Consider the following 22792-nt stretch of genomic DNA (forward strand, 5'->3'; position numbering starts at 1 on the left):
CCACGACCAGCTATCCTTAGTAGCCACACACGCAGACGACAAGCAACATGAATTTGACTGGGACAACACTACCATTATAGGGCAAGCCAAACAAAGAACAGCCAGGGAATTCCTAGAAGCATCCACAAACTCCATCAACAAACACATAGACCTGGACCCAATTTTCCGGCCACTACAGCGGACAGCTGAAACTGACAACCGGAAGCGGCAGGGACAGGCCACTATAAATGCTGGAGGAAACACCACAGAAGCGCTTCACAGGAGGCTCCCAAGCACTGAGGATGTCACCTAGACAGGGGACGGAACGTTTGCAACAAACATTTCCAGCTCGGCAAACAGAGCCACAACAACGTTGAGGAGGAATGAAGGGGATAATGAGAAGACAAAACAGAAGATTGAGGATGAACTTAGATGGAGGAAATAGAAAGCATATATCCAAAAACAATGACAAAAGCAAACAGCACTGTAACAGTATAGATGAAAACACCAAATTATAATATGGTTATAAATTAAAAGTAATGGGCAAATTTATGGTAAATAGACTTTACTGCAGGCAAATGAGAGCCATCCATATTGTCCCTAAAGCGTGATAAAGCAGCGTAATTATTCAACGGAATAAAGATAGAAATGGTGGAAGCCCAATGAGACGTGAGGACCCAGGTAAACACATTACAGATGTGTCACGAATAGATAAGAAAATACGTGAAAACACTAGTAGAACATGGAACAGAAAAGTACAACGGAGCAGAGGGAAAGACTGGACAGTTCTAAATATTTAAACATTTAGAATAAGCAGAAGGTAAGCAAGAGCAATGGAGTGAAACTATTTTGGGTATTTTATTGGGATAAATGTTAGAGTGACAGCCAAAAAGGGCTGTATTTCTGCAATGTGTTCACAACAACTTCCTTCTTGGTCCATCTCGCAAAAAGACATGGCTGGATCAGGTGCTGAGGATTTACGTGGGTCAAATAGATCAACCAAGTATAAGCCCACAGATGTTTAAGAGTCAAAGATTAGCTTTGCAGTGGACATAACCAAGAACAAAAAAAATCTGAAGCTGAACTTCTCACTGGAAAAAGGCTTTTTTTCATACTAGTTTTTATAACAGCTAGCAGTGGCTATATGGTCACAATTAAGTGAGTCTTCTATTCCAGATGTTGGTGAAAATAAATTTTACCATCTGTCATAGTGGGGTTCAAACCATGTCCCAGAATATTGGCTTGGGGTTTTGGATTTACTAGTCAGTCATTATGATGTGAACATGATAAGAATATAAGCAAGATCTTTTCTGAAAAAGAGATAAGAGTAAAGGAATAGATTTGCACACACATAGCACTTTTCATAATCACCAAACATCTCAGGTCACCAACACCACCCAAGTGCTTTTTGAAATGTAGTCATTGATTGTAATGTAGGAAACACAGCATCTCATTTTAATAATTTGATGAACAGCAAAGCAAGTAATTTTTTCATAATATTGATTGTGGAATAAGTATCAAACTAGGAAATCTGGGATAACTCCCCAGCTCTTCTACAGAATACACATCTTTAACATCTACCGCAACAGGCAGATGGTCCTTTGATTTAACATTTCATATGAAAATGGCACCAATTCTTCAGCACTGCACTGGAATCTTAGCTTTTCTTTTCCCCCTTGTTTCAACACGGGATTTGCACCTCGTGATTCACAAACAAAACGTATTCCAATTTGGAGAATACAGATAATGGACTGAAAGCATCTATTAAGAAGGCTGGCTATGTGGACAGGGAATAAGTCATCTAGTCAGAATGGCTTGCATCCTAAATTGAAGTAGGGGTGGACACCGTAGAAGGACTATAATCTAATTAATTATCCAACAGATGGCAAAGGTAATTGGAGGAGAGTGGAAAATTCAACACATTCATTCAAGGAAGAACACAAGAACATACCCAACAGGCTGGTGAATTGACGGTCTATTGGGAATATATAATTCAATAGGTACTTGGAGAGGTCTAACTTTGTTTTTAAAAACACACAGATCATGTTTAACTTGGTTAATGGAATTTTTAAAAGGTAGTTACAGAGAAGGCTAAAGAAGGAAAAACACTATGCTGCCCATACGGAATTGAAAAGGCAAGTTAACAAAATTGTGGCTTATGGAATGGAGGGTGTCAGCTTATGGGTTGAAAGACAAAACACTGAATCAAAATAAATGTTTGCTTTTCAGACAAGAGTGAACTGTTTCAAGAGTCAGTACTAAAATTCCTGTTTGTTTTTATTTATGCAACTACCTTGGATATTGAAGCATGGATGAAAGTTTGCTGATGACACTGAACTGGGAGGTTTGGCTAACAGAAAGGTGATATCAATCAACTACAACAGAATATAGATAGACTAGCAAAACAGTAGTCAGTGTAGCCAAGGAAGACAGGCAGCCAAAAACAAAAACTGAAAGAGAGAAAAGGGAGGTGATAGACTTTTGGCATAAGTATGAGGCAAATGGTGAATCTAAGAAATTTCTTTGCCTGCAATAATGGAGTGTGTTAATATCATTAGATGTTGCGGTTTTAAAATAACTATGGTTCAAAAGCATTGATCAAGACAACATTGCATGGATTGCCACATTAGCAGACAACTTAAAGACATGTACATTGAAAAACATCCAAATAATTTAAATCAGCAAATGCAATCTATAATTAGGAGCCAAAAATAGTTTACAAATATCTTTGCAGAAAAAAAAATGGTTAAGGGCATCATAAAACATCAGAAGATGAGTAACTGAATACCTTACCTGTTTTGCTCAATAAGGTGCTGCTGGTACTGATGAATTGCACACATATGCTCATCATCTGGGGATGGCTCATTTGTCAGAAAGTACTTGTGATGCTCCAACTGTGGAGAACAGAAAAAAAAACAAAATTATCCTACAAAAATAAAACTACTCTCAAAAAATTGATTTCCTTTGTAACATGTAATATCAAGATTATTTGAAGCACTAAACAAATATATTGGACACCTGTTTACTGAAACAGTTACAATTTTGTTTCTACCTTATATGTCCACTCAGCATGGTATCATGGTGCCAGCCAGCTTCAGTAACTGACAAATGACCTTGAACAAAGTGCAGTCATCAGCAAATATCTCATTTCTGACCTTATGATGGACAAAAGCTCACTGATGAAGCAGCTGAAGATGGCTAGGCCTGGGATACTACTTTGAGGAGCTCTCAAGGTATTCTATAGCTGCAGTGACTCACCTCCAACAACTAGAACCCTTTGTGGTAGGCACAATTCCGAACAGCATAAAGTTTTCCTCCTTAATTCCCATTGGCTCCAGTTTTCACTTTGACCCCACACTTGGTCAAATGCAGTCCGTACATCAAGGGTCATCACACTTACCTCACCTCTAGAAACTGTTTGATCAAAACATGGATCTATGGCTGTTAGGAGATCGGGAGCTGATGTTGAAAATTCGGGTCACTTTAAAAAACTTCCCAAGTATTTACAGTACAGCATGAGATTTCATTCAACTTGTGTTAAAGCAGCCATTGGTTTTCCAAAAATCTAGCATTAAGTCGGTCTGCAAAAATTGGTATCAAAGGTCACAAAGCTCCAATCATTCGAGTGATAACAACAATTTATCTGGCATCACATTTATCTGGAATCATTTCAAAAAATTAGTTTATTGTCTTTCTAAGAAGAAAAAAAAACTTATCTTCTGATGAATGTAGACAGCCATCCTGGCATCATGTGTGGCTGCCCGAGGTCATTGGTCAAAAGAATTTGGACAGATGACTGATGAGGCATAGATTGCCAGCACCCGAAATATGGTATTTTGAGAGGGTTAGGTGTGAAGTTGAGTCAGAGGAGAGCCAAGGAACACGGCATCACCTTCTCTGGAGAAGGCCAGGAGTTCAAGGGAGCAGCAAAGACTTACCACTAGAGACTACAAAACATCAAGGACAAAAAAAAAATCACCAAAACACTAAACGTAAGGATAAATTTGTTTCTGCTCCTCCCTTCTACAGAATTGCTTCAGGAGAAGTAATATGTTAGTGTCACAAGTTGTACATTTCCTTTGTGTTTAAACTACTGCCTCTCAAATTAACAATCTGGAATATGCAGAAAAATGGTGGTTGATCAAAAAATTTCCAAAATCTTAAGAGTAGCCCTAGTGAGATTCAAACTGATTGTCAGCAAGAAAATGCTGCACTGTTGATAACACTTCCCACTTTTCTGATCAAGAGTAGACTGATGAGGCAGCATATTCTGGAGCACCAGTCTTATTGCCAGAGTGCTGTCAAAGCTCATAGCCTCTACAGCAGGACAGTGGCTTCAGCTATTTGGTGATATCACATGGAGTGAATAAAATTGCATGTGGGCAGCCTTTGGGAGAAGGCAGAAATAGATTAGCGAGCTTTGAGAAGATTTGCAGCTCAGGTTGAGGTTCTGGATGTAAGTTTGCTCGCTGAGCTGGAAGGTTCATTTTCAGATGTTTCATCACCATACTAGGTAACATCTGGGTGAAACACTGGTGGTATGGTCTGCTTTCTATTTGAGTTGGTTTCCTTGGGTTGGTGATGTCATTTCCTGTGGTGATATCATTCCCTGTTCTTTGTCTCAGGTGGTGGTAAATTGGATCCAAGTCAGTGTGTTTGTTGATAGAGTTCCAATTGGAATGCCATGCTTCTAGGAATTCTCATGCATGTCTCGGTTTGGCTTGTCATAGGATGGATGTGTTGTCCCAGTCGAAGTGGTGTCCTTCCTCATCTGTAAGTAAGGAAACTAGTGAGAGTGGACAATGTATTTTTGTGGCTAGTTGATGCTCATGTATTCTTGAGGCTAGTTTCCTGCCTGCTTGTCCAATGTAGTGTTTGTTACAGTTCTTGCAAGGTATTTTGTAAATGACATTAGTTTTGCTTGTTGACTGTGTAGGGTTTTTCAAGTATCACTATAAATGCCGGAGGAAACATCACAGAAGCGCTTCACAGGAGGCTCCCAAGCACTGAGGATGTCACCGAGACAGGGAGCGAAACGTCTGCAACACAAACTCCCAACTCGGCGAACAGAACCACAATAACGAGCATCCGAGCTACAAATCTTCTCCCAAACTTTGAGTTCATTGCTGTTTTAGTTTGTTGGTGGGTCTGTGGGCTACCATGATGCCAAAAGGTCTGAGTAGTCTGGCAATCATTTCCGAGATGTCTTTGTTGTAGGGGAGTGTGACTAGAGTTTTTGGATGGGTTTTGTCTGCTTGCTTGGCTTTGTTGCTGAGAAATCAGGGGACCGTGTTCATTGGGTACCCGTTCTTTTTGAATACACCATATAGGTGATTTTCCTCTGCTCTTCATTAGTTCTTCTATGCAGCGGTGTGTGGTGGCTCGTTGAAATACTACTGTAATGCAGCTTTGTTTGTGGATGTTGGGATGATTGCTTCTGCAGTTTAGTATTTGGTCCGTATGTGTTGTTTTCCTGTAGACACTGGTTTGAAGTTCCCCATTGGCTATTCGCTCTGCTGCGACATCTAGGAATGGCAGCTTGTTGTTGTTTTCCTCCTCTTTAGTGAATTTTATGCCAGTAAAGTGTATCTTTGATGGTCTTGAAGGTTTCCTCTAATTTGTTTTGTTTCGTGATAATAAAGGTGGCATCTACGTAGCGGACCCAAAGTTTGGGTTGGACAGTTGGTAGAGCTATTTGTTCGAGTCTCTGCATTAGTGCCTCTAGATCCCAGTTACCACCCACTATGAAAAAGAACAGGAAATGACCAACCCAAGGAAACTCAAACACAAATAAAAAGTGGGCCATACCACCAGTGCTTCATCCGGCGGCTCACTGATTATGTTTCCAGCTAAGCGAGCAAACTTATGTCCAGCAGAAATAGACTGCCTAAATAACACTTCTGGCTGAAGAATGTTGCAAATATTTCAGCCTTATCTTTTGTATTGGTATGCAGGGCTTCCCCATTATCGAGGTTGGGGACATTTGTGGAATATCCTCCTCCAGTGAGTTGTTTGATTGCCCACAATCAAATTGTGAAATCACTTAGACCAATTTATCAATTGCTAGTTATGATGGTTGGCACGTTTGTCAAGTTCGGTAGTCTCACCATGTTGTCGGCTCCTTTTCAGGTATATCTGGCATAACCTCCTTTCTTCTTTGTTGTTCTGGGGTGGAGGGAAAGGGTAAGAGGAGACTTGGTCTCATGAAGAAATGTGCAGTCACAACACGTACCAATAGTGTCATGGGCAGATATTTGTTACAGGCAGATTGGGGAGGACGTCGAGTCTTTCCTCCCTCACATGCAGTCTGGCAGCCAGTCTGGTAGGACTCAACCAGCCTGGTCAACAGTAGTGCTGTCAAGCCACTTGTTGATGGCCATTGTTGTCTCTACCCAAACAGCTCCATGGAGCAGATTGTGAAACACTTCTCCCAATTTTGGCACTAGCCCCCAGATGTTGACAGTGACCTCTTTCAAGAATTTAAAGTTGGGATCAGTGCAAATTGCTTTAAGGAATTGCACTTAACCTTTTTCCAGGGAAAACTTGCTTTAGAGTCTTAACAACTAATCAGGTAGCAAACCGATCTGTAATCCCCACAGCACGTGCAGAGGTTTGGGCCGCTGCTCGTACAACACACAAGGAGGATTACCACCAGCCCACACATCCCACTTTGTGTGAACTTATACCTGTTGCTAATAAGAGGCAGAGGAATGACACTAGTGGTCTTCTCCACTTCTTGTAAATTTTCAAAAACACTGGGGGCAAGTAGGTAATCAATGAGGGAGGCCAACAGCTGGATATTATGGCACTCACACCTTCAAATAAGCCAGCAGGGTAGTACAAAATACAGCCCATAGAAAGTTCATGGCATGGAGTTATACAGGTTCATTACACATGTTAATTTTTAAGAAGCGTGTCTACCTCATAGGTCCTTTCAGGGGCTATTTCTTATATTCCACCACCCAATCTGGTTTTAAAAAAATGCATCAACAATTAGTTATGTGATAATTACCATCACAAGGCTCCCTTTGAACTCAACTTGAAGCTTTCCCTTGGAACCTTTAGACTTTTAATCGTCTAACCTGCCTATCATGTCAAAAGCCTCGTTGAAGTTCACCTGGAATATATCAAATGCATTATGCATACGAGCCTTTCACACCACTACAAAAATTTCAAAGTAAGTCAGACACATACACTTCCTCAATAAATCCTTGTTGACCACTGCATACCAGTGAGCATGAAGAGAAATCCAAAGAAAACGGCCTTCTCAACCGTGTGACACAGTGGCTCTTTGAGAGATTGGTGTACAGGTGTCATGTACTCTATGAGAAGATAACAATTTGGGAAGCCTTGGGTGTTTTTTTTCCCCTAAAGCTAGAGCAATAGAAGCAATCTGAGTGGGTATGGTCAAGCTCTCAGATTCAGTACTTTTAGTTAGTTGTTGCTGGAGTCTCAGCAGAGTTGGAAGGCAGTGAAACTCTCTCAGCTGCTACATACACTCCCTCTCTGTCAGAATTGTCATTTGATGTTCTTTCCTCCTGGACTCGAGAACTGCTACAAGGCTCTGTTTTCAGAATTTGTCTTTTACAAGAGTGTGCTTATTGAATGGTGTTATATTGGATATTATTCTGTTAAGTTTTCTAATAGAGCTAGGTTATTCCAAGTTTTTTTTTAAAAATGTTTTAAGTATAGTGTTTCAATAAATTGTATTTTGCTTAATGCTGAGAACTTTGACCAATCAAATTGCATCTAGAACACAGCACCTCATATTTAGCATTAAAATGAGAAGAAAAAAACGTTAAGGTTGAGGCTACCTTTTTAAAATATTTTGACGAGGTCTGGTCCGCTCCAAAACAGGTCAGCACTGGTGCTTCACAGCGGCAGCAACCCAGAGTTCAATTTCAGCCTTGGGTGACTCTGTGGAGTTCTCGCGCTCTCCATGTCTGCATAGGTTTTGTCGAGGTGCTCTGGTTTCCTCCCATAGTTCAAAGACCTACAGGTTAGGTGGACTGGCCATGCTAAATTGCCCTGTAGTGTCCAGGGAACTGCAGGCTCGATAAACTATAATAAATGCATAGTTACAAGGATAGGGTGGGAGTTTAGATGCTTGATGGGCCGAATGGCCTCCACCTGCACTGTCAGGATTCTATATTGTTAAGTTTAAATTTGTCTCTTAAAAACCTGCCTGGACTCAAAATGGCAGAGGTGGATCACGCGATCGTATTTCCAGAGTATCTGAACTCTTCCCCCGACAAAAAAATCAAATTGCTATCTTGACATAACCGACAGACTTCCAAACAGACGATTCATTGGACTCAGGTATTCCCATACCAGCATCTTTGAATTTAAGAAACACAATATATCTCTTTTTTCCTTCCTTGTACACTCAGTGTGCAGTAGTGAAGCAATTCCCATATTTTCAACTTTTGTTAGTCATGCTTTGTTTTTCTTCTTAAAAAGGATTTTGTTGTAGGTCTGTGTCAATGGTTAGAATCTGAAAACAAAGGTTTTGGGAGTACTCTTCAGCCTACCTCCATAATTCCCCCTTTATCAGTGACAACTGCCTTTGGCTATAAAACATGGCAACTGATACTGTTCAGCTCTTCCCCCACCAGAAGGTTAGACAAATTTGCCTGTAATTACTTGCTTTTCCACTCATTTAAAGAGCTGATTCAACCTTAACAGTACTTTGCCAGGGTTGTAAAAGGCAGAGTGTGGTGACGAGTGGGCAGAGCATGCAGGATGGGACAAAAGGCAAGATGAGTGAGATCATGTGGCATATATGATAAACACGAGGAGATACATATGTCTAAGGTCACGCAACTGCCAGATGAAATGAGACATCTGAAGGGTGTTGCTACTAATAAGATGGTTGACATCTTATTGGGGCATCATGCTGCAAATCAAGCTCCACTATTTCCAGAGTCATCACAAAAGACTTCATTTCTTCAATAAAAAAAATTATGTAGGGCTCCTAATTTACCTGTCACATAGAACCAGATTCACAGAAAATATGAATAGCTCTGTACTTAGAGTCAGAGTTGTACAGCATGGAAACAGACCCTTCAGTCCAACCCGTCCATGCCAACCAGATATCCCAACTGAATCTAGTCCCACCTGCCAGCACCCGGCCCGTATCCCTCCAAACCCTTCCTATTCATTTACTCATCCAAATGCCTCTTAAATATTGCAATGTACCAGCCTCCACCACTTCCTCTGACAGCTCATTCCATACACGTACCACCATCTGCATGAAAAGGTAGCCCCTTAGGTACCTTTTATATCTTTCCTCTCTCACCTTAAACCAATGGCCTCTAGTTCTGGACTCCTTGAACCCAGGGAATAGTTCTTGCCTAATACTGTCAGAATTGGCCTTTCTCCAATTTAGAACTTCAACTTTTAGATCTGGTCTACCCTTTTCCATCACTATTTAAAAACTAATAGAATTATGGTCGCTGGCCCCAAAGTTCTCCCCCACTGACACTCCAGTCACCTGCCCTGCCTTATTTCCCAAGAGTAGGTCAAGTTTTGCACCTTCTTAGTAGGTACATCCACATACTGAATCAGAAAATTGTCTTGGACATACTTAAATTCCTCTCCATCTAAAGCTTTAACACTATGGCAGTCCCAGTCTGTTTGGAAAGTTAAAATCCCCTACCATAACTACGCTATTATTGTTACAGATAGCTGAGATCTCTTTACAAGTTTGTTTTTCAACTTCCCTCTGACTATTAGGGGGTCTATAATACAATCCCAATAAGGTGATCATCCCTTTCTTATTTCTCAGTTCCACCCAAATAACTTCCCTGGATGTTTTTCCAAGAATATCCTCCGTCAGCACAGCTGTAATACTATCCCTCAAAAATGCCACTCCCCCCCCCTCCTCTTTCCTCCTCTATCCTTCCTGTAGCATTTGTATCCTGGAACATTAAGCTGCCAGTCCTGCCCATCCCTGAGCCATGTTTCTGTAATTGCTATCATATCCCAGTCCCATGTTCCTAACCATGCCTGGAGTTCATCTGCCTTCCCCATGAGGCCCCTTGCATTGAAATAAATGCAGTTTAATTAATTAGTCTAACTTCATCAGAATTATATTTTACTACAAGTTCAAATTCTAGCTACAGGTAAACAACTATGAACCATTAACACAATGTAGCCAACACCTACCCCCCACTTCCCAAGATCCTTACTAAATCCCACCTCTCTCTCACACAGACAGAATTTAAAAAAATGATAAAAACAGAAATTGCTGGAAAACCTCAGCAAGTCTGGCAGTATCTGTGGAGAGAAATCAGAGTTAACGTTTTGGGTCGAATGATTGCTTTTACTGATTTACAGTATCTACAGTTCTTCTTGTTTTTAAATCAAGAAAATATAGTGTTACGGGCAGCGGGAAAAATAACCGGGAAACACATTTCAAATAGCACCAGTACACAGGATTGGATTGAACTATTGTTTTAGTTCCCCAATACCTTCAGTTCTTGGATCTTTTCATTCTGGCTGTGACTTTTTTTTTACAGGATATATTGTGAAACTGTTTGAAAATGAGAGTCTTTAATTTATTGGCTAACAGAAGTAGCTTACAACAACTGTTGGGAGAAAATAAACTGGCTTTAGGTTATTTTTAAAAACTGAAGAGAGAAAAAGACTATCAACCATTCAGCTTTCCAAAGGCCATCCAGATGATTGTAAAACTAATATCCACAACTGATCATAACTCCACAAGCCAATCAGCAATTGGCTGGTACAAGAGTCTACAAACTGCTTCCCTTCCGTTTGAATAAAGCAGTGTATACTTAACTTATAATCAGTTTCACTAGTATGCTTTTTATAACAGATCGGTTAATTCCGTCCACAATCCTTGGTTTTAAACCATCTTTCTTTCAAATGCAGTCCATAAACAAAGCTCCAGAAAAATAAAATTTGCTGTTACTACAATGGTGGCAAAAAAGGCCTACAAATTAAGGTTGTGCATCAGTGAGAGCCATTGAAGACATTAACCAGAAAGAATACAAAGTACCTAAGGTACATTTGCCTAATTACAGTCACTTCTGAGGGGGCTACGCTGTGTGAACTAACTTTGTTTTCTTATAACACAATGCCTTTGTTCTTCGCTCTAACTAGCAGAAAGCATTCCAAAAGGATTCTACAGAAACAAGCTAATTACAATGCCACATCTTCAAATCCTTTGGCCTTTTCAAAGTTATAACAAACATTTATGGTAACGCATTCAACACAATCTCACAAGCAGTGAAGTACTACTGCATGTTGAACCAGCCTGATCAGCAATTTTTTTCTTCTTTTCATTTCAATGATAGGGATCCAAATGCTATGAAAGTAAATAATATCAAGTTTGCTATCACCGTTTAGGACTGCAAATTTTTTAGATAATAAATAATGATTTTTATTTTGTCATCACAATTTAAGGTATGCAACAATTCACTTACCTCAGTATTCACATGTGGGTTTCCTTTAACCACCTGTGCAGCTTTGGATCTCCAAGTACTTTGTTCGTACAAGGTATTTTCTTTCCTTGGCTCCTGACATCTTAACCATTCTTTTGTCTGCACATCCTGCTGCCGTGACCGCTTTTCCAAGTCGCTATTCACTCTTTCTTGCATTCGGATTTCTTCACTTTGTTGCTGCTGTAACTGAACGCCTTGCACTTGTGGTTCTAGATTCAGCTTCTGTTGTCCTGATTGCCAGATCAAATGCAACTGTTGTTGCTTTTTGTATTCTAATTCATGTAACTAATGAAAAATAAAAGAGTATAGGCAGGTAAAATACCAAAGATACATTGATATCAAACACTCATTAATAAATTCTATTTGTCTTTCATAACCATTTCATAGAAAATGATTGAGAAGGACGAGATAGCACAATAGGTTGGAACATTGACTCAATTCATCACCTTTTCAGAATTTTGAGGTTTGGATATATGGAAAAAGTTTTATTGTACCTTAACAGGACTGAGATATCCTAGACATTAGAAATGCAACTATTGAAGAAAACGTTCACCTCACCACACACAATGAGCACAAATTTCTATCACATATTGCACCAAAAACCCCTTTCTTCATTTAAATATTTACATTCATTACATTACAGTGTGGAAACAGGCCCTTCGGCCCAACAGGTCCACACCGACCCGCCGAAGCGTAACCCACCCAGACCCTTACATTTATCCCTTCACCTAACACTACGGGCAATTTAGCATGGCCAATTCACCTGACCTGCACATCTTTGGACTGTGAGAGGAAACCGGAGCACCCGGAGGAAACCCACGCAGACACAGAGAGAACGTGCAAACTCCACACAGTCAGTCAGTCGCCTGAGGCGGGAATTGAACCCAGGTCTCTGGCGCTGTGAGGCAGCAGTGCTAACCACTGTGCCACCGTGCCGCCCAATCTAGCTATTGGAAGTGATGATCAATATCCAATTGTCGGTACTTTGAAGCAGCAGCTTAAAAAAGATTAAAGAAAAGTAGGTAGATTAAGGGGAGAAAGTGCAAATTGTTGGGGTTAGTAGCCTAAAGGCATGACTACCAAGATAATCTGAACAGGATTGTAGTACTGCTAGTAAATTACAGTAACTGCGAACAGGGGTAGACCACCTAGCCCCTCAGGTTATAGTTTATATTTAAAAAAATCACAGGAATTTGAACACAAGGATGGAAATTATGAATGGAATTCTTGAAATGCAAAGGAAGCTTCAATTTCAAAAATAAATACAACATCAAGAGTGCTCATTCCAAGATTATTCCATTGAAAGGAATGGTACTGGTGGTCCTATACTAGCAAATGAGAGGAGCTTTGTAACAGCGAAAATATTTCTAGAGAAATACTACGCCTCATCATGAATGTGACAGATATAATTGAAGCTTAATTAAGGAGAGAAAAATAAGTGCATCTTTAACACTTCCATAAGAGTTTCAGAAGGCAACAGTGCAAAACTAAAGCAAAAAAAAGTGATTTAACCCAGCAAAATGAAATCAGATAAATAGTGCAGTCACACCGACTTCCTCTCTTAGCCCAAAATTATAAGCAAACCATGAAGAGGAAAACACAGCCTTTAAGGAACTTTAGGGGTTTTCTTGTTAAATTTTCAGCTAGGTTGCCAGCATAATTAAGAGCTAAAGATTCATTCACATGATTAATTCACAGAGTGACCATAATTGTGAATCAGTACCAATCTGAGGAAGGAGCAGCGCCCTGAAAGCTTGTACTTCCAAATAAACCCGTTGGGACTATAACCTGATATTTGTGTGAATTTTGACTGTGAATCACAACAATTTCCCAATTATATGTATTAAAGAACTCAAACTGTATATTTTCCTCCCATCAAGACAACAAATTTTGCATCATAATAAAAAATGTTGCCAGCAACAGGACACAAGTCAATTTCAAAGAACTGTGAATGCTGGAGATCTGAAACAAGAACAGAAATTTCCAGTAAAACTCAGGTGGTTTGGCAACATCAGTGGGTAGACAGCAGTATTAACATTTTGAACGACTCTTCAAAGAAGAAAAAAAAAAGTGGTACTTATTTTGAAGATGAATCGGGGATGGGTAACAGGGAGATTAGGAATAGCACATCAGGACAGAAGAATGGGCAGCACTTTGGCTCAGTGGTTAGCACTGCTATCTCTCAGTGCCAGGGAGCTGGCTCGATTCCTGCCTTGGGCGATTGCCTGTGTAGAGTATGCACGTTCTTCCCATTCTGCGTGGGTTTCCTCCGGATGCTCCGGTTTCCTCCCACACTCCAAAAGATGTGCAGGTCAGGTGAATTGGCCATGCTACATTTTTAATAGTATTAGATGCATTAGTCAGGGGTAAATATGAGGTAGGGAAATTGGGATGGGTGGGTTGCTTGCTCTTCGGAGGGTCGGTGTGGACTTGTTGAGCCAAAGGGCCTGTTTCCATAATGTAGGGAATCTAATCTAATCTAAAAGCTGAATAAATGATAAGAATTGAGAGAGTAGGATAAAATGGGTGAGCTCTACTGAATGAAACCCATTATGCAATAATAGGCCTGTGAGTAGGTGAGAATAGGTGATCCAGCTAAAAAGCAACCCATGTTATAATAGAACTTTTACTTTGCAACAGACCAGAAGAGCTTTTCTTGAGGGATGGGAGGGAGCACAAAGAAAACATAACCCTTTACTTAGCGAAGACTCTTCCTTTGAGTTTCTGTAAACATACTTGTTTCCTTCTGTCTATTTCAGATCTAGTTCTAGTTGCTTGCTCTTTTGGGTGACACAAGGTTGCACTTCTAGCCTTTATGGCATCTTCACAAACTTCATTTTGCTCTAGAAAAGTACAACAGGATAGATTATGGATCATAAATATATGTTGTACATGATATCAGTGTACTTCATAAGGTAATTAATTTCAATCCAATGAACAATATATCAAATGGAGATTGGTCAAAATTCTGTCCAACAATTGATGCTAAAATAAGATTTCTGACAAAACTACAAATGATACGTTAACTAATGATACAAAATTAAAGAACCAAAAAAATGTTTGGACAAAAGTGCAATTTACAAAATGTAATTTACTGGTCAAGATGACGGCAAAACGAGCCTTCAGTCGGAGCTCCTCTGCTCCTTCTATTTATTTCTCTCTTTTTTTAAAACCCCCCCCCTCTTTTTGGTGATTATCCCTGATGCAGAGTGGACTGCAGGCCCGAGAGGAGTGGGAATGGTTGTTGGCTTGAAGACCTATGCAGCGGTCAGCGGCTTGGGAGCCTTGTCAGGCCACGTGTGGAATCCCCCTATGGTGATCTACTTGAGGTCCTTTATAGAAATGCTATCATGCTTATTTTCTAACTTACATTAATGAATAACTGTAAAGTAATGGAACTTTTTCTTTCCCTTTTTCTCCTTTATTTCTCTATTTTGTGTCTAACAAGAGAAACATTTGTACCTAAGATGGCGCCTTGTGACATTGTAAACTTTTCACTGTACTCCCACAATTGAGTACATGACAAAAAAAGGGAAGATATTCTAAAATTCTAAAGGAAAATCAAAAAAAAACTTAATAAAGGCCATTGGACTCACGTTTATTGGCTTGAATCAGCACTGACGGTATTTCTAGATGCTCTTCGCTTAAATGGTTAGCTGTGGATTTCATTAAAGTTCTTTGATCATTTTTTCCACTGGTAATTGACCCAGACTCAATGGTCATATCTTTGCTCATACACTTTGGTTCAGGTTTTGAACAATGGTCCCTCTGTGTCTTTATCTTGGTCAACAGTTTCTTCAAGGCTGCATTACTTTGGCATGTAAAAGGTTGACTGGATGCTACCAAACCTAGATCTTAAAAATAGCAGAAAGAAATGATTAGTTACAAAGTCCTATACTATTTTATTAATTGCTTCATCTGCCTGATTGAAAATCAATACAAATGGCACAAAATCAGTTGAACATTAGTGTACATAAAAAAAATCAAAATTCAGAAAAAGCAAAACCTTTCAAAATGTTTAAAAGGCAGAGGTGCACAGATTACTGGAAAGCAAAGTGTGAATGGTTATCAGCAGTAGGGCAGGAAAGTAGAGTTAAGTTACAATTGAGATCAGCATTATCTGATTAAATAACACAGCAGATTCAAAGTTTCAAATGGCCTACTCCATGTACCAGTGGAAGCGGTTGAGGCTGATACATTAACAACATTTAAAAGGCATTTGGACAAATACATCAATAGGAAACGTTTATGGATATGGGCCAAGCGCAAGGAAATGGGGTTAGCGTGGAATTACATTTTGTTGGCAGGGACCAGTTTGAGCCAAAGGGCCTGTCTCCATGCTGTAGGGCTCTATGACACCTTCTCCCAGTTCATGTTTGCATCCATAAAGTGTAACAACTGGACTTAAAGAAATGCCTTCAGATCCAATACACTGTCGTAATCTACATAGGAAAGATAGTATGAAGTTTAGTTATGAAACTAAATACAGTGGATAGCCAAACAGACTTGGAATTCAGGTGCACAGATCTTTAAACATCACAAACAGGTGAAGAGAGTAATCAAGAAAGCTAATGGAATGCAGACCTTCAGATCTAAAGAACTGGAGTAATCACAACGCTGAGGATACACAAAACCCTGTTTAATCCACTTGGAGTACTGAGCACCAGCAGCACCACACCTTACAAAGGATATATTGCCGCTGGAGGGAATACAACATAGGTTTAAAAGAACAAATCTGGACTTCAGGAGTTATGTCCCAAATCTTGTGGGTATCTGGGAAAACATGCCTTAAACTTGAACCTGATGGAGTCCCTTAAAAGTCTGTTGGTAGCTCTCCAAAATTCCCAGTGTCTACAGATAATGGAGAGTTGACTTCAATTGTTTTTATACTCAAACTGATGATCTCCTGGAAAATTTTATACATTTTCTAACACTTTGGCTTACACTGAACTCTGCAGGGACAACAAAATCCTTCACCAACAAGAAAGTCTGAGTAGCTCCTGTATCGCTTTGCCATGGGCTTATATGCCTCATTTGAAGAAAAAGGGGATTTATCGTCCCTTCAGGTAAAAGAGCCTTTGTATTTCTCATCCAACCTACGTGCTTCTTCTACACTCCGAGCAGCGTTTACCTCGGTTTCCTATAATTCCAATTATAAATTTGATCCATTGCCTTTTGCTTTTGCTTTCCATTTTGGACTCATGAAGTCAGTTAAGTCCCTTCAGTCTTTCTTTCAAAATGCTGGAAGTTGAAGAATGTGTCTCATTTTGTTACAGTGGAAACATTTGAGCCTTCAGTAATCTTTTTAATCTGAGATTACCCGAGGGCAGTCCCAGCTATCCTACTTTAGCTTGGCTACTTAGCTTCAGTTCCTATTCCTTTGAATTTATGTGGGCAACAGAAAAAGGTTTAATTTTATGAATCAACACAACCGTTATTCACAACTGCTGCCTGTCTAGCAGTTTGGTCCTCAACATAAATTTTTATGACAGGAGGTAGTGAGATTTCAAATTCTAAAGAATAATTTCTCTAAAGAAGTGATGCATAGTTTCAGTTTTTATTGCTTACACCCATGTCAAATCTACTTTGCCTCACCCTATCAAATTCAATGTAGGATCTGCTCAAACAGTTTCTAAAATTCTGAAACCTTGCCAATATGCCTCAGGCATCAATTCACATGCAGCCAAATCTGCTCTTATTACAGCATCATAAAGCCAAGAAATCACTTCTGACACTGAAGCATAAATGTCCAGCCCTTTCCCTGTCAACACAGACTGCATGGGCCAATTACTTGTCTCACTTCTTTCTAAAAATATGAAGGATGCCAATAAGTCCTTTTCTTCAAATTTTTAGTTCTCAAAATGTAAATGGCTCTGAAAGATGCCACTGGATCCAAAACATAAACTCTTCTTTCTCTCCACAAATGCTGCCAGACCTGCTGAGTTTTTTTCCAGCATTTTTGTCTTGGTTCAATTTCCAGCATCCGCAGTTCTTTGTTGTTTTTTGTAAACTTTGTTTTACTGGGGTTTGGATTACAACTCAAGATTATCCCACATCAGTACGAGATACTTGTCATTGAAAATATCTGCAGTGCTGCATTTTGGAAAAGCAAATCAGAGCAGGACTTATACACTTAATGCTAAAGATCCTGGAGAATGTAGCTGAACAAGGAGACCTTTGAGGTGCAGATTCATAGCTCCTTGAAAGTAGAGTCGCAAGTAGACAGGATAGTGAAGAAGGCATTTGGTATGCTTTCCTTTATTGGTCAAAGTATTGAGCACAGGAGTTGGGTGGTCATGTTGCAGCTGTACAGGACATTGGTTAGCCTACTTTTGGAATACTGCATGCAATTCCGGTCTCCTTCCTATCGGAAGGATGTTGTGAAACTTGGGGGGGATTCAGAAAAGATTCACAAGGATGTTGCCAGGGTTGGAGAATTTGAACTATAGGAGGGATGCTGAATAGGCTGGGGCTGTTTTCCCTGGAGTGTTGAAGACTGAGTGACCTTATAGAGGTTTATAAAATTATGAGGGGCATAGATAAGGTAAATAGACAAGGTCTTTTCCCAGAGATGGGCGAGTCCAGAACTAGAGGGCACAGGTTTAGGATGAGAGGGGAAAGATTTAAAAGAGATCCAAGGGGCAACTTTTTCAGAGGATGGAGGTGTATGGAATGAGCTGCCAGAGAAAGTGTGGTGGCTGGTACAATTACAGCATCTGGATGGGTAAATGAATAAGATGAGTTTAAGAGGGATATGAGCCAAGTGCTGGCAAAGCAGACTAGATTGGGTTAGGATATCTGGTCGGCATAGACGAGTTGGACCTCAGGATCTGTTTCCATGCTGTACATCTCTATGACTATTTTAAGCCTACATTGGTGTTCTCTCTCACTTGGCAATTCTAATTTTCTAATTTCCTTTGTTCATCTTCCTCCTCCCTTTAGAATTCAAATCTCCAGCTTCTTGATTTCAAGTTGTTTTGATTTCTCACATTCAAGCTGCTTTAACTGTATCTAAATATTACTTGATTCCAATGTTTCACTGCCCAGAGTGCCTGGTGACTCATTTCTACTAAACCAAAATGTGTGCTAATGCTTCAACTAGCTTCACTTTCTTAAATTTGGTATACAAAGCCAATGAACTCAACTTATCTGGCTTCTGTAATTTCACTCAATACTGTCAGGGACAATTCTGCTACCTACAAGAGGTTCTTTTCAATTTCCAATGCCATTTCTCATGTGCTATTCAGAACCTGGTGTCTCGTTTCTCTTTATCATTTACAAATAGCACACCCAAATCCTCATTAAGCTTCAAAATAATCCTGACAAGAGCCCCCAAACATATGTAATGACCCACCTGGTAGAAATAGTTAGAAAAGCAAGTTGTGACAGGGATACAAAAAGTTTAGAGACATTGATAGATTAAGTGGGCAAAGAGCTGACAAATGGAGTACATAGCAAAATGTAAAGTTATTTATTTTGGAAAGGAGAACAGAAGAATAGAGTATTGCTTAAATGGGGATAAGCTATAAAACGCTACAACACAAAAAACCTGGGGCTACTTGTGCACAAGAAACACACATCTACAGTGGGTAATCAGGAAGGTTGGCCTGGAAGCTCTCATGGCATAGTGGTTATGCCCCTACCTCTGAGCCAGGAGGCCTAGATTCAAGTCCCACCTGCTCCACTGATGTGCAATAACATCTCTGAACAGGTTAATTAAAAAATCTCTGCAATCTTGACCCTTATTTTCAGAGTTTTGGAGTACAAGAGTCAGTAAATCTCACTGCAACTATAAAAGGTGCTGGAGAGCATAATTTTGGTCCTCTTATTTAAGGAAAGTTACTATTTCATTGGATGCAGCTCAAAGGCGGCATCAGGAAGATCCCTAGTATGGAGAGATTGTCTTGTTAGCAAAAATTAAACAGATTGTGACTCTACACTCACTCAAGTTCAGAAGAATGAGAGGTGATCTCATTCAAACATGTGTGATTCTTAAAGGGTTTGACAGAGTAAATGCTGAGAGGATGTTTCCCCTGATGGGAGAGTCGACAACCAGAGGTATAGTCTCAGAATAAACAGGCACCAATTTATGTCTGAGATGAGGAGGAATTTCTTCTCAGAGGGCTAAATGCCTTTAGAACTCCTTGACACAGAGAGCTGTGGAGGCTACTCCTTGTGTCCATTTATAGCGAAGTTAGATAGATTATTGATCAGTGGAGGAAATCAAGGGTTTAGGGAAAGGGCAGGAAAAAGGGAATGAGGGATGCCAGAATTCGATTGAATGATGGAGCAGGGTCTAGAGACTGAACGGCCTCCTCCTATTCCTATTTGACATGATCTATTAGCTATGGAGTCAAGAATGAATGAATGAATGAGAGGAGATGTAATTAAGGTATACAAGATGCTAAAGGGATTGACAAAAAATAGAGAGGACGTTTGCTCGTGCAGCAATCTGGAATGACAGATTGCAGTATCAGGATAATGAAAGTATTCTTAAAACAGAAATAAAGAGAAATTACTTTTCTCAAAGGGCTCACGAATCTGTGGAATTCACAACCCAGAATGTGGTCGATGCCAGGGTTTTAAGCAGATGTGAAAAGATAGACAGATTGAAGGAATGCGGAGATCAGGCAGGAAAGTGGAGCAGTTAAGGTCGAGATGAGATTGGCCATGGTTGTACTCAATTGCAAAACAAGCTTGAGGGGCTGAATTGCCCACTCCTGTTTCTAGTTCCTACATAAAATTCAAGCTGAACGCAATACAGGTATTATTACAATAACAGAAAACTTCAATTTACGTACTGCCTAGGTAAACTAATTAGCTAAACTAAGTAATGTTGCAGAGGATGAATTCCTGAAGTGTGCCTGAGATCGGTTACTGAAGCAGTAATTTGAACAACAAACTAGGAATTAGGCTGCTTTATGCAATAATAAAGGATAATTACAAACCTTGCTGTAACACGAGCCTTTGGGAAAAAGCAACCAATGTGATGGAATCTCACAAAGTTTGATGACAATATTGCAGAAATTAAAGGTCTTGAATCCAACAGGAAACTATGGAAGCAAGAGGGTCAAGTGGCTATAGTAGATTGCGAAAAATATTTGCTGGCTGACAGGCAATGTTTAGCATTTTAACGAATACTACACAGTCTGTAACAAAGCGAGAAGTCGCACGTCAACAGGTTACAGTCCAACAGGTTTATATGAAATCACAAGCTTTCTCAATGCTGCTCCTTCGTCACGCTCTGAAAACTTATGGCTTCAAATAAACCTGCTGGACTGTAAGAACATACGAAATAGGAGGAGCTGACCATCTGATCCTTCGAGCCCACTCCGCCATTCAATAAGATCATTGCTGATCTCTTCATGGCCACAGCTCCACTTACCTGCCTTCTCATCATAACCCTAAATTCCTTTACTGTTCAAAAAATCTGTCTTAGCTTTAAAAACATGTACTGAGGAAGCCTCAACTACTTCACTGGGCAGGGAATTCCAGATTCACAACCCTCTGGGTGAAGAGGTTCCTTCCCAATTCAGTCCTAAATCTGCTCCCCTTAATTGTGAGGCTATGCCCTCTTGTCCTAGTTTCACCTACCAGTGGAAACATCCCATCTACTTCTAGCTTACCTATTCCCTTTATAAATTTTGTGTATTTCTCTCGCTCCCCCCTGCCGCCACCCCCACAAATGGCAGAAAGACAAAGTGTCATTGACTGGTTTGTCTTCATGGAGAAGACAAAACTCCCCCAGACATACTCAGCAACCAGAGTTAAGGCTTGGGACTAGGATAATGTGGGAGGAGAGGAAATGAGAAAGCTGTTTAAATCCACATTTATGTCATGTGGTTGCAATGTCCCAAGGCAGAAAATGAGAAGTTCTTCCTCCAGGCGTCGAAACGTCAGCCTCATCACTCGTGACATCACTTCCGCCCCTGTTAACACGGATATAAGCTCCACTTCTGCCTCCTTTGTGAGCGTCACTTCAGTTGGTGAGATCACTACTGACACTACAGCCACTCAAGCAACTGTCTCCACTCCCGCCCTCACCCTGCCATGCTCCAGACCTCCCCCTAACTGAGGACGAACATTTAGTCCTCAGTAAAGGCCTCACCTTTATCCCTCGATGGCCCCAGGTTAATCAGTTTAACACACTCTGCGACCTTGAATGTTTCTTCTGCCACCTCTGCCTCAGCGCCCACTTTTTCAACCAAGACATCCCCACCCAACGAGGCCCCCTTCGCCCACCTCCAATACACCCCATCAACCTGAACACGCAGTGCCGACCTGTTACCCACCCTTGACCTCTTCATTTCAAACTGCTGCCGTGACACTGGCCACCTCAACCTGTCCAGCCCCTACACCCACTCCAACTTCTTACCCTCAACGTGCAGCCCTCCACTCCAACCTCAACCTTACCATGAAATCCATAGACAATGGGGGCACAGTGGTAGTGTGGCACACCGATCTCTATATCACTGAAGCCAGGCAACTCATCGACATTTCCTACTACTACCCCTTGATCACAACCTCACCTCCCTTTACCAACCCTCACCTCCCTTCACCAAACCATCATCTCCCAGACCATCCACAACTCATCACATCTTCCATCCTTATTGTCAGTGAACCCTGCACTGCCCGACTCTACCTCCCTCTGAAGATACACAAACCTAACCGCCCCGGTCGACTCACTGTCTCATCCAGTGCCTGTCCCACCGAACTCACCTCTTCCTATCTCAATATGGCCCTGTCTCACTTAGCCCAGAAACTTACCATCTACGTTCGTGACACCACCCACGGGATGGCAGTTTTGCAGAAGGTAGGGTGGGAAGAGGTGTAATCCAGATAGCTGTGGGAGTTGGTGAGTTTGTAAAAAAAAGTCAGTGTCAAGTCGGTCGTCATTAATGGAGATGGAGAGGTCCAGGAAGGGGAGGGAGGTGTCAGAGATGGTCCAGGTAAATTTAAGGTCAGGGTGGAATGTGTTGGTGAAGTTGATGAATTGCTCAACGTCCTCGCGGGAGCATGAGGTGGCGCCAATGCAGTCATCAATGTAGCGGAGGAAGAGGTGGGGAGTGGTGCCGGTGTAATTACGGAAGATCGACTGTTCTACGTAGCCAACAAAGAGACAGGCATAGCTGGGGCCCGGCGATGCTCTCCACCGCATCTCCTCCACTTCCCGCTCCTCTGCCCTGGAGCCTCCCCCCCTCCAATCGCTACCAGGACAGAACCTCACTGGTCCTCACCTACCACCCCACCAACCTCCATATACATCTTATCATCCGTCGTCATTTCCGCCACCTCCAAACAGACCCCACCACCAAGGATATGTTTCCCTCCCCTCCCCTATCAACATT

At 40.9% G+C, this 22792-nt stretch overlaps 1 protein-coding gene across 1 annotated transcript in view; it reads right to left on the reverse strand.

Moving 5' to 3' along the window:
* Nucleotides 1–22792, reverse strand: part of cep295 (centrosomal protein 295) — a 187738-nt gene that overhangs the window by 119736 nt on the left and 45210 nt on the right. The window contains exons 10-13 of the mRNA XM_043691513.1: nt 15041–15298; nt 14181–14287; nt 11427–11729; nt 2773–2873 (exon numbers count right to left, since the gene is read on the reverse strand). Of these exons, the coding sequence (XP_043547448.1) occupies nt 2773–2873; nt 11427–11729; nt 14181–14287; nt 15041–15298 (769 nt within the window). The remainder of the gene's footprint in view (nt 1–2772; nt 2874–11426; nt 11730–14180; nt 14288–15040; nt 15299–22792) is intronic.

The sequence above is a fragment of the Chiloscyllium plagiosum genome, chromosome 6, assembly GCF_004010195.1.
Source record: "Chiloscyllium plagiosum isolate BGI_BamShark_2017 chromosome 6, ASM401019v2, whole genome shotgun sequence".
In the NCBI taxonomy this organism is placed as follows: domain Eukaryota; kingdom Metazoa; phylum Chordata; class Chondrichthyes; order Orectolobiformes; family Hemiscylliidae; genus Chiloscyllium; species Chiloscyllium plagiosum.